General features: G+C 40.9%; 1 protein-coding gene across 1 annotated transcript; it reads left to right on the plus strand.

Moving 5' to 3' along the window:
• The first annotated feature begins 9280 nt into the window (after positions 1-9280).
• LOC123271921 (general odorant-binding protein 19d) lies at positions 9281-12622 on the plus strand. The gene is made up of 5 exons (XM_044738473.1): positions 9281-9410; positions 9489-9668; positions 9749-9863; positions 12202-12254; positions 12364-12622. Exons 1-5 carry the CDS (start codon positions 9360-9362, stop codon positions 12403-12405), a joined length of 441 nt encoding a protein of 146 aa, XP_044594408.1. The 5' UTR covers positions 9281-9359; the 3' UTR covers positions 12406-12622.

Below are 12622 nucleotides of genomic sequence, written 5' to 3' on the forward strand. Positions count from 1 at the left end.
TTACAACCCCAAAAGGCGACTCCACTCTCATAGAGTACTTAAACCCTCCGGAGATCCCGTGCTAGATTTCGAAAGATTTCTCCATTGCAATCATCAAGTCTGGCAACAAAATTAGCGAAAAATTTTCTTAATAATTGCACTTAAATAAGTATGCATTGATATTTTGTTATCGATTTCTTAAATACTACGAAGTAGCATGCATACAGATTTAAATATTAATACTAAGTTATTTACACTATCAACGCATTAAATCTTGTAAAATCTCAATAAATCATTCTGATTAACACAATACATCGATGATTTTTAACTTTCCGCTAAAATAATTGAAAATTTTCAAAAATCGGGAAGTTATTGGTTTTACCCCGTTTTTCGAAAATCGAGTTCTCATCAGATCTTGACATTTTGAGGTCCTAGGAAGCTTCCCCGATTGTTTTTGCGATGATGTCCGTATGTCTGTATGTATGTGTGTGTGTTTTTTATCTTAGGGGGGGGGGGAATCCTTTTTACGGATTCCAGGCATAGCTGTTCGGCCTGGATATGTGGCGACTCGACGCAGCGTCATACTAAAACTCGACGCTAACGCCCCTACCCACTAAACCCTAAACCCCTTTTCCTCTTTCCCCTAATCCCTCATGGAAACCGCCGTCAGGCATTACTTCGTGAGGGGAGGATCTAACTACTGCTATTCCTTCTGGTGGCTAAGGTGTTATTTTTCCTTCCTTCTAGTTTCTGTCATTTGCCCTTTTTCTTTCAATGGAACGCAGCTCTGTAAGCACTTCGGTGGTGAACGTGCTTGTGGCGTTCCAGACAGCTTCGGATGGCAGCATTTCTTCTACTATTGACTCTGGTGTGATTTTCTTGTTCAGGATCTTCTCTAACTCATCACGCTGTGGGTTAAAACGAGGGCACTCAAAGAAAACGTGCTCCGCATTTTCAGCAACTCTTGGGCAAGACGGACACTCTGGGGAATTATCGTGCTTAAAGCGATAAAGGTACTCCCGGAAACAGCCGTGTCCTGACAACATCTGGGTCAGATAGTAGTTGGCCTCGCCGTGATTCCGGTTAAGCCAAACGTCAATCCTTGGTATGAGACGGTGTGTCCATCTCCCTGTTGTCGCGGCGTCCCACTGCGATTGCCATCGTGCGATGCTGTTCTGCCGTTCTTTAGCTCTGAGTTCCTCGGCGCTTTGTGCGGTTATCCTCTTTCGTTGGTAAAGGTTACGTCTTTCCTCAGCTAGGACTCTGAGCGGCAAAATTCCGGAAATGACACACACTGCTTCCTCTGATATTGTTCGAAAGGCACTGGCTACTCTTAGCGCGCTCAGTCGGTAAACTGGACATGCTTTCCTCCATGATTCTTGGATCTCAAGTGCGTCGGCCCAAATGGATATACCATATGTGAGGACCGATGTAACTACTGATGATAGCAATGACCTCCTTGTCTGCTTCGGGCCACCGATGTTGGGCATCAATCGTACTAGGTTGGCTACTACTGCTGATGCTTTGGTGGTCACGTGTTCAACTTGTTGTTTAAAGTTAAGTCGGGCATCGAGCATCACTCCCAGATATCGAATGAATGGTTGGGATGTGATTTCTTGGTCTCCGACGTTTAGATTGATCGTTTCCACCACTTTTCTACTAGTGATAAGTACAGCCCCGGTCTTCTGTTTAGCCAGTTGTAAATTTACTGTGTCCATCCATTGGTTAATTCGCTCAAAGGTGATAGCAAACATATGTTTTATCTCATCAAGATGCTTGGCGACTATTACTACGGCTACGTCGTCCGCGTACGCTACCAGTTTGACGTTTCTTGGTAGTTTCAGTCTCAGCAATCCGTTGTACATGACATTCCAGAGAAGTGGACCGAGAACAGAACCCTGCGGTACACCTCCAGTAACATCATACTCCTTTGGACCATTCTTCGTGTCATATCTCAGGACTCTATCTGTGAAGTAGCTAGCGACTATCCTTCGTAGGTATCCTGATACGTTCATCTCTTGAAGGGCTTGCATGATGCAATCCCAGTTGGCGGAGTTAAAGGCATTTTTTATGTCTAAAGTTGCCACCAGGCAATATTTCTTCGTTCCCCCCTTCCATCTGGTACCGGCGATTGCGTCTTTGGCTATACCGACAACCAGGTTGGTCGTGTCCAGGGTTGATCGTCCTTTCCGAAATCCGTACTGATTGTCTGCCAAGAGTGGATCGACAACTGCTTCTATCCTTTGGTGGATTATACGTTCTAGTATCTTACCGGCTGTATCCAGCATGCAGAGTGGACGATAAGATGACGGTTCTTCCGGTGGCTTTTTCCCTTTAGGAAGTAGTACCAGCCGTTGTTGTTTCCACTTCCGAGGAAAAATCCCTTCCTTCAAGCAGATGTTGTAGACGTCGAGGAATAACGCTGGCGCTGCTTTAATAGATGTTTTCAAGACAATATTAGGGATTCCGTCCAATCCCGGTGCTTTATTATTCCCGACGCGGTTACAAGCTTCCATCAGTTCTTCTTTCGTGACAGGTGGAATATCATTCAGTTCGTCCTGTGTCAACAGATAGTTGAAAACGCGCTGTCGTGGAAACAGCGCAGTCACGATCTTCTGTAAGAGTTGAGGACACGTAGGAGACGGCATTGGCTGATATTTCAGGTGTGCCATGTCTACCTTGTAAGGTCTACCCCACAAGTCTTTGTCCACCTCGTTGATTAGCTCTTTCCAGCAGTTCTTCTTGCTATCCTTGATGGCTTTGTTTAAATGTCGACGAGCTTTCTTGTATTCTGCGACTAGTTCCGCTGAGTCAGGCCGCCGATAACCACGCTGAGATATTCTTCTTTTCTTGAGACACTCTTTCCGTAGGAAGCTGATGTGTTCGTTCCACCAGTGCACCGAAGGTCTTTGGTTCATGCCCCGTTTACGGGGCATGCAGGTGTCGCAAGCCTGGGTCACTCTCTTCATTAAGTCCTTGGTCATTTCTTCTGCAGATCCAGTAGTAAGCGGTTCACTATTTAGGGCAGCTACTAGAGCACCTGGGTCAAAGGATTTCACCTTCTACCCAACGATGTCAAGTTTCTTAGCCGGTCTTCTAGGATTCTGGTCCTTTGATACTTCCCAGAGAATCGCATTGTGATCGCTGGCCGTGTAGATCTCCATCACCTTCCAGTCGTAGTTTCCTCTGATGAGGCTGCTGCTGACAAAAGTAAGATCCACAATAGAACTTGCGTCTCCTTTAGTGTACGTCGGCGCATCGCCGCTGTTTAACAATACTACATCTAACGTAGAAAAAGCTTCCAGTAGTTCTTTACCTCGAGCGTTGGTGTGTTTGCTGCCCCATTCCACTGCCCAGGCGTCGAAGTCTCCAGCTATTGCCACTGGGTAGTACTGCTTCGCGTCCTCCGTCAGTCGATCCAGAAAGTCCATGAATTCAACAATAGTGAGGCTAGGTGGTGCGTAGCAGCTGTAAAAGCGGATGCCATCTACCGATGCTGCTACACAGCCGGCGCTGCCATTGTTAACGACACTCTGGAAGGGGAGCTTGCGACAGGACCATATGACAGCTTTTTTGGTGCAGTCAGTTTCCCATGGTTGGCCACCGAGGTGTTTATACGGTTCCGATATAAGCACAAGGTCAAGCTTCTGTTCACGTACTGTCTGCATGAGCAAATCATGTGCCGCTTCACAGTGGTTGATGTTTAGCTGCAGTATTCTCATTTTCGTTTATTAGTTATCTTCTTGAGTGCCTCTTGGTATACTGGGCATCTGCTTGTGCCGGCATGATGGGCGTTATTCTCTGTACCGGATTGATCCGCACACAGTGCGCATTTAGCAGGCTTATTACATTCGGCGATTTTGTGTCCCTCTTCTCCACATTTAATGCAAAGTTTGGAGCGGTCGACTTCACTTGTGCACTGAACCGCACGGTGTCCAAAATGCCAGCATTTATAACATCGGACTGGTCTTAGTACTGTTCTAATACGACAATTGGTCCAGCCGATCCTAATCTTACCGTGTTCTCCTACCACTTTCTGCGCTACCGTTGCTGCCAGAGTCACCGACGCAATTTGTATTTTGCTACGTAAGACCTTACGAATTTTAATGGCCTCTACTGTTATACCACAATCGTTTCCAGCTGCCTCTTGTAAAGCTGTTAGAATGTCATCTTTAGTTGTAGTATCGTCAATATCGCGAATTTCCAGGTCTTCTTCAGGTCCTGTACTAATGACATTTGCGTCCTCCTTAAGTATTCCTGCGATAGTCTTCTGCAGGTCTTTACCTCTATCACTACTGCCTTTCGACAGCGTGATGAGAATGTTCCCTGTCGCGGTCCTGCGTATCTTCTCGACTGTGTTGCGGACCTGATCTGGGCGAACGTCCGCCTTGATCCGTGTAAGTATTTCAGAATACTTATCTTTGTTCGCTGGACGGATAATAAGTGCCTCCGGTCTCGTTGCTGTTCTTCTTGGTTTCTGGTTCGGCTTCGGTGGAGGCACCAGAGGTTTTTCTGGGGGCAGTTTCTTGCGCTCCTTCTTCTTGTCCTTTCTGGACTGCACCTTTTCCCAGCCTGGCTTCTTGTTCTGTTCACAAGAGTTTTGTGGAAGATCCTTAACCACTTCCTGCTTCTTGATGAGATGACCAGGTCCAACGTCTTTCAGCTTCTTGGGAGTATGAAAAGCTCCGCCTTCGGGAGAACGAATTTTTCTTTTCAACTTCCTCAGGATGCGGCCGTCTTGGTCAAAGGATTCAGTCTCTGCCGTTGTGATAGTTTCACTTTCTTCTTCAGCGACTGATTCTCCGTCACCTTCGGCTCCAGTGTCCATCGCTTCATCAACAACCACTTGACTGTTTCTCTCCGATGTAGCACAAGGGGTGCGGTGTAATGATGAGCGCCATTCTTCGTCCAGTTTCTTGAATCTTCCAAGAGCATTGACTACACCGGTTGTCTTGGTCTTTATCTTCTTGTGGATATTGACCTTAGTTTGGACAAACTCTTGCAGCTCAATGGTCAGCTTCTCAAGGCGCTCCAACGCTTGCGTTCTCTTCATGTCAGCACTTGCTTCAATCGCTGCTTGTTGAGCATGAAGCCCGTTTCTATTCTTGTTTGTTTCCTGTAACTTACTCATACTTTTTTGATTTACCAGCGCATCGTACGGAGTGGAGCGGGTTGCCATAACTAGGAACGGGTGTACCCTCGGAGATAGTACTCCTACCCCAGTTCCCTGAGGCCTAGCCGACACTTAGCCAGTCCCGGAATACACGGACGGACTAGACTCGCTCGGAGCGGTGAAGATTCCGATCTCTAACACTCACTGCGTACTTCCTGATCAAGGCCCGAAGTGGCTGGCTCCTGATCCACTGCTGCAACTTTCACCTCGGCAGAGCAAGCTCACATCAGCCGTGGCCTGCATCGTCGGAAACTACGATACAGGTTCCGGACACTCCCAGTGAGTTACAGCAGGAACCAATCGTCTTGCTAGGTCAGTTCGTGTGAGCAACCCATTAAAGGGGAGTTTTGTCCACGGGAGCATATTTTGTTTGGTTATTTTGCTTGGCTCCTACCCGCTGTACCTCATCAACTAAGAGATTAAGTGTCATCCAAGGACAGCGAGCGTTCTCCCATCCGCTCGGGGAGACGCGCCCGGTAGCAGTATCTCTTCTGCCCCGAGTATGTGTGTGTGTGTGTGTGTGTGTGTGTTTGTTTTTTTTTTTTATAGAAGAGGTAAAATACATTTACGTATGCCAGGTCTTGGTGTTAGTGCCAGAACTAGGTGTTGGTGCCTGGGTATGTCGAACTCAGAAGTCAATATTATTTTGCAACAATACCGACTAAACATCCTCCTCTCTCCTTTCCCCATAGATGTTACAGGGAAGACTGGATCGGGACCGCGTTAGCATTACTTCGATCCAGTCCGTGTTGTGTCTCACGACACCTACTTCTTGTTACTACTGGTTTCTAATCCCTTTCTGCGATTTTTTCGTTTAAAAGGCGCTGCGCGTAGGCTGCGACAGCTGACCAGTTTTCTTCTTTTGTGATCATGCAGGTTACCAAGCTCTCAGGGGAGAGCGTTGTGCCTATTGTTTCTTCGGTGCTGATTCTATCATCCTTCCACCGATCACACTCGAAAAACGTGTGCTCGGCGTTGTCAATTTTGTCTGGGCAGTATTTGCACGTTGGTGTGCTGTGCAAACCCATCTTGAAAAGATAGGCATTGAACTGCCCATATCCCGTCAATAGCTGGGTCAGGAAGAAGTCCGTGTCCCCGTGCTTTCGAAAAAGCCAGACGTTGATGTTTGGGATCAGGCGCGCTGTCCATCTGCCCGTCTCTCCCGATGTCCATCGGTTCTGCCACTCTTGCTGCGTTTCCGCCTTTATCCTCGTTCTTGCGTCCTTCATGTTTTCGTCACTATCTTTAGCGTCATAGAGTTTAACTCTCTCAAACGCTAATAGGTCGATGGGCGTGGCTCCCGCAATGACCAATACAGCCGCTTCGGAAACTGTGCGGTAGGCGCAAGCAACCCTGAGAGCGCCTCGCCGCTGTACTGCTGCTATCTTTCGCCGGTAGGTCATATTTGTAGCAGCACTTGCTTCTGTCTGGTCCCGCACACTGACGTATTTGGTGTCCAAATCCAAGACATTTAAAACAGCTTGTTACTTTTGCAACTGGGCGTTTACGAAAGTTCCAACTTTCCAACCGATCCGATATGAACCCAACCGATCATTATACGGGTCTTGTCAAGGGCCTTAATCGCACTGGCCTCGTCTACTTCGCAGAAGGCTGCCCGATTGCCTTGTGGTGTGGGTTTTGTCAAATTTACCCGTTTGACCTCTATGCTGTCAGTGAATTCACGTTTGCGTGCTTCACGTACTTCGCTCTCGGTAGAGATTTCATCCAAGTCGAGGATCTCGATCGTTGTTGTTTGTGTTAGCATCTTGACTGTGCCGATGTTTGCAGTGGCTACCTTTACTGCATCGGTGAAAGCCTTGCTGTCTTCGGTCTTCCGAGCCATTTCAAGGAGAACGCCTCCGTGTTTCGTCTTTTTAATAGACTTTATGTCTACGCCCGTCTCGACAGGGCTTACCTTGGCCTTGATTTCTTTGAGGAGATCGGCGTATGCTTGCCCTTCAGCTGGTTGGACAAGTACAGCTTTAGTTCTTGTCTTCTTCCTCCTCAGTTTCTTGGAGCGACTGTTGTTTGGCTGGTTTTGGCCTGTAGCAGATTGAGTCGCTGGCTGCTGTTCTTTCTTATTCTTGGTTTGCCGAGTCACTTTGGTCCAGGTATCATCCCGGGCTCTCTTTTTCTGTGCTGGCTTGTCAATTTCTGCGGAAGGACTGGGCGTGGACAGCGGCCTCTTCTTGTTGCTGCCCTCTCCTTGCTGTGATAATTTCTTAGGAGTGACCAGAGGTGGCTGTGAGTTTTTGGTCAGACTCGGAGATGTTTGAGTCGTTGACGCCGACATCGTTGGTGATTTGTTGGCCAGCCTATATGCCGTACTAATAGACGTAACTAATTTTCTGATCTTATGATGGACATTATTCTTGTCTTTTATGAAGTCGGCTAACTCTTCGATCTTGCTGCCGAGCCTCTCCATTGGTGACTGTTGGCCTGTAACGGTCGGTACAGAGTTGATTCTTCCTCGGTAGGTTTGATTAGTGACAGGAGCAAAAGGTCCTCCACTTTTTGGAGGAATGTTGCTCAGCTGTCCGTTCTCTGCCATCTGGGCTGATTTCCTACTCCCTGTAACCTTGCTCGCATTGCTAGACAGCAGAGCCATGGGATCTACTCCGCTGTTCAAACGGTCGCTTGATAACGACGAGTTTAGGCCCGTTTGCACGCCTTCCCTCGCCGGCACTGAGGTATCCCCCCTCTGCACCGTAGACGATGTTTGAAATTGATCTGTCATTTTCATATCTTTTGCTAGGTCTTGGTCCACCCCGAGTATTCTATTTCCTCGGTTCCCGACGCATCTGACGTGTAGATATGCCAGGCATTCCCCTATCGGCCACCTGGAGAGGCGCCCGATGCGGGACCCAGCAAGCCCGACACGAGGTGTGTGTGTGTGTGTGTGTGTGTATGTATGTATGTGACCCTCTTATAACTTTTGAACGGCTTGACCGATTTAACCGCAGTTGGTGCCATTCGAGAGGGCTTGACCAAACTTAGATTCTAAATACTATTTGGACCGATTCAAACTAGTAGATTTCGAGAAATCTCAAAAAAACTACAAAAAAAAATTTTTTGAAATGAGGTTTTTTTGGAATTACTTTTAAATGGCTTCACTAATCAATTCCAAAATCTAATCAGCTCTTAAAATCAAAAAACCACGTCGATCACCGCAAATCCGGTCAAAATCAGTTGATTCGTTCATGAGTTATCGTTGTCGAAAGAAAACCGAAAAAAGTGTTTTTTCGAAATTACTTCAAAATTCCTGGCTTGATCAGTTTAAACTTGAAAATTTTTTATGGAACTTCAAAAACTGCGTCGAATGCCGCCAACCGCATGAAAATCGGTTCATTCATTCAAAAGTTATTGCCGGTTGAAAATTCAAAAAATTGTGTTTTATTAAACTGCTAGTAGAGTTTTGAGCTCGAAGAGCTCAAATTGACACAAAAATAATCTTCGAGCTCAAAAACGTAATGTATAGTTTTGAGCGCTTAAGAACAAAATGAGCGGGAAGTTGCAGGGATGGCCTGTAGGGTCAACCGTCATCGTAATTTTTTTTCTTTTAAAAAATCTTAAACATGTTAATACCAACCCGAGTCGAGAAAAAAAACTTATGTGAGCTTAAATCTAATTTATACACTGAGTAAGTCTATGTAAATTCTCTTTTTTTATTCGGGAAAGATTAAAATATTATATTTTTTGAATGAATTTGGACTCAATATCTCAAAACAGGAGTAAAACTTAAGATAATAGTTTCTTGAATCAAGGAATTGTTTTTCAGTACATGGAAATTCTTATCAATAAAAGAATACATATCACAATTCTTCACTTTATCTTTTTTTGTTTATCATAGATAAGTTTTCCTCAGTACTAAATTAGAGTAATAAAACTATTAAAAGTTACAAAACAAAATTTGTTTTTTTCTTTTTTTTTTAATCAGTTTATAAATTAGTCTAGCACCGGATACGTGATGATCACTTTTGAGGTCCAAAAGAAATAGTTATGACACTAACACTAATCCCAGCATATAATGACAATTATTATCATATAATGACAATAATAATATAGATTGAGCCAATAATTAAATGAAAAAATAGCGTGAGATTTTGTTGATAAAATTATTGTCGATGACGGAAGTCAGAGTAAAGATGTAATATAAAAGAGCGCTCACGGAATAGGACGAACAGTCTATAGAAAAGTATTTAGGAAAATGAAACAATATTTTATTGCAAGTTTTATCCTCTGTGCGCTTATCTATCAGGTAATTTCTTATTTTTTTTAAATTAAATGTAATAAAACATAAATAATAAAATTTAACGGTGAAGTTTTCCTATTGCAGATAAGGTGTGACTCGAATTTGATCACACGAAAACAATTTCGGGAAGTAAGGAAGCAATGTGTCGATGAAGTAGGATTGGGTCGAGTAATACAGAATAATTCTACGCGAATAAATAATTCTGCAGAGGTTGTTCACACAAGAAAATGCGTTCGGGCATGCGTTGCGAAGAAATTTGGCTTGGTATAAAAATTGTTTCAGGCATTTTATTATCATAAATTAGATTTTCGTAATTGTTTCATTGTTTTTTCTATGGTAAAAAGATCAACAGTGAAGGAAAACTCGACAAAGAAAAATTTCTAGAGAAATTGATTCCTAAAAAGGATATGCTGTTTTACGAGAAAGTTTCTGAAGCTATAACTACCTGTACTGATCAATGTAAGTGTAGATATCAAATTTTTTGAGTATTGCATAGATTTTTTATTGTTATTTTTAATATTGTATGCCTTTCGCGCGAAGGTTATGCTCTACTAGCGCCGTATAATTTAAATTTTTCGATTTTGTTATCATGAATCGCATGTCTGAATTTAACAATAATTGTATCAATTACATAAATTATACTAATACGAAGATAAACAATCAATCATCAAATTTAAAGTAATTTTCAATCAATTAATTTAAATATTCAATTGAAAAAATTATTTCTAATGGCAGATGGAGTAAAATTTTCAAGAACTCAAAAGTACGATAAATATAAGTAATTGTCAGTAAGATAATTTCAACAATAAGCGTGTACCCACGGAGAAATGTGAACATAGTTTAAAATTAATTTCTTATAGCATATTTGTAATTGACGTAATATAAGAATTATTCTTTTAACTCATTCTTTTAGTGTACAGTAGATAATTGTTTTTTTTTCTGCTAACATTTAACATAATATTTAAAAAATTGAAGGTAATATGAAAGTTATTAGTGAAATCTAATAAATCAACAGATTTGATAGAGTCTGGCGCCAAGCTCCGTTCTCAAGCCAGACTACCGAGTATGTATATACCGTAAGCAGAACGGTTTTTTGAAGTTACAAATTTTTTTTCAAATTTATTTTGATTTTTTTTTTATATGATATTTTATAATAGTAGTTCATGCTTTTTATTACGCGTAATTCGTGATTATTATCAATTATCTTTATAATTTCTATTTAAAATTATTAAAAATAATCAGCACAAACTATAGCGACCCAGATTTTTAGATTTTAACTTTTTTCTTATGTAAAAAGGACGGCCAGAGACTAAATAATATAAGGATGCATGCTAATCTTATAATAGATGGGAAACTACAGTGAAAAAAAGATATTTGACAGCTTGCAATTACACACGCCAGGCGGCGCAAGAATAAATTTTGCATGAACTATAGCTTAAAGAGGATAGTTTGCCACCGGAAATGTATTAAATTAAAATTGTCAATTTTTATTATAATTACAAAAAATACTGAAACCCGAACAAAAACAGTTTCACTGTAAAAAGATCACGCCAAGTCCACGTTCATAAGATTATTAAGAAAAAAAAATTTTATTTCTTTACAAAAAGATATAAAATAAAAAATTAAAAAATCAAAGTAACCGATATGGTTGTATATGATTTTCGGAAATTAAAAAAAGTTTTGTTGTAAATTTAAAAATTAAAAGAAACAATTTTGGAACGTATTTAGTGTGCGTGGTTACGACAAATTTCACTTTTTATGAAATTCCTAAAACCTATCTACTAGGACTTTTAAAAAAATTGAAGTACACAATGACGCACACCAAGTACGTTCCAAAATTGATTCTTTTAATTTTTAAATTTACAACAAAATTTTTTTTAATTTCCGAAATTCATATACAACCATATCGGTTACTTGGATTTTTTAATTTTGCACGCCTCATAGCGCGAAGCGCGTGAGGTTGTGCTCTATACTCGACTCGTCAAGGTCAAGCAATTTTGTGATCTTTAAATGCCTCTATCATAACCATATTACACTTATGCAATGATATAAGTAGATGTACACCGAAAAAACACTTAAATTAAACCATTTTTTACTTTCTAAAATCATTTCATGTTGCTATTTTGAAAAAAAAAAACGTTTTGAAAAAAATTTTACGTGGACGTCCGGATGTCACCCCATTTTGGATGTACCAACGATTACTCCCGAACAAATTGATATTTCAAGACCGGACCTTTTTTATTAGTTTAAGAATTCAATGAACTGGGTCCGTATTTCATATCAGTGGCCTAGTTTACGTATTTTTTTTTAACTGAATTTTTATTAAAATTCACTACGATACAACCGTACAAAGCCAAATGAACTTTTCTTATTTGTCACGTGAAAACTCTGGCGCCACTTGATCAAGCTAGATTTTTTTAGACTGCGTGCGCATGTGACAAAAAAAGGGCACCGATATTTAAAAAAAAAATAAAAAATACTCTGTAAGAAATTACTTAATTATAATTTTTTTTTTTTAATCAATTACACAATTAATTTTTTTCTTAAGAAATGAATGAGCGTTATGAGGCGTGCACTTTTGGATTTTCCAAACTTTTTTATTTTATATCTTTTTGTCAAGAAATAAAATTTTTTTTTCTTGACAGTCTTATGAACGTGGACGGCGTGATTTTTTTACAGTGAAACTGTTTTTGTTCGGATTTAAACTTTACTTTGATCAATTTATGTTTTACATAAGAGCTTAAGGCATGCCCATATCGATTTACCAATTTTTTTTAATTTATTTCTTGGAATTTAGCCGAAGGGAATGATATTTGTGAAACTCACTACCTCGTAATGAAATGCATGAAAGTAAGTCAAATATTTTTAACTGAAAAACTTTTTATTTTCAAAAGCTTGATTCAAACTTTTATTTTTCTTTTTACGAGTGTAAAAAATGGTGTTTTTGAAATTTTTGTAGGGATTCCGTCCATTTCCTCGAATGAGAATGAACGATATCTAAATATCACGATGATTTTACAACAAAAATTTCGATTTCTGAAGAAACTGACCTAAGTATTTCAATGTAAGTGATAAAAAGAAGAACAGTACAATTTTAATGAAATTCAAGCGAAACTAATAACTCAAAATAGTGGTGGATTTTTCTGTATACTCTCAACTCTTCCAATAGTTAAAATTTATTATTTTATTTCATAATAAAAAAAGCACTAATCATAAAA

This window comes from Cotesia glomerata, linkage group LG9, assembly GCF_020080835.1.
Source record: "Cotesia glomerata isolate CgM1 linkage group LG9, MPM_Cglom_v2.3, whole genome shotgun sequence".
Classification (NCBI taxonomy): Eukaryota; Metazoa; Arthropoda; class Insecta; order Hymenoptera; family Braconidae; genus Cotesia; species Cotesia glomerata.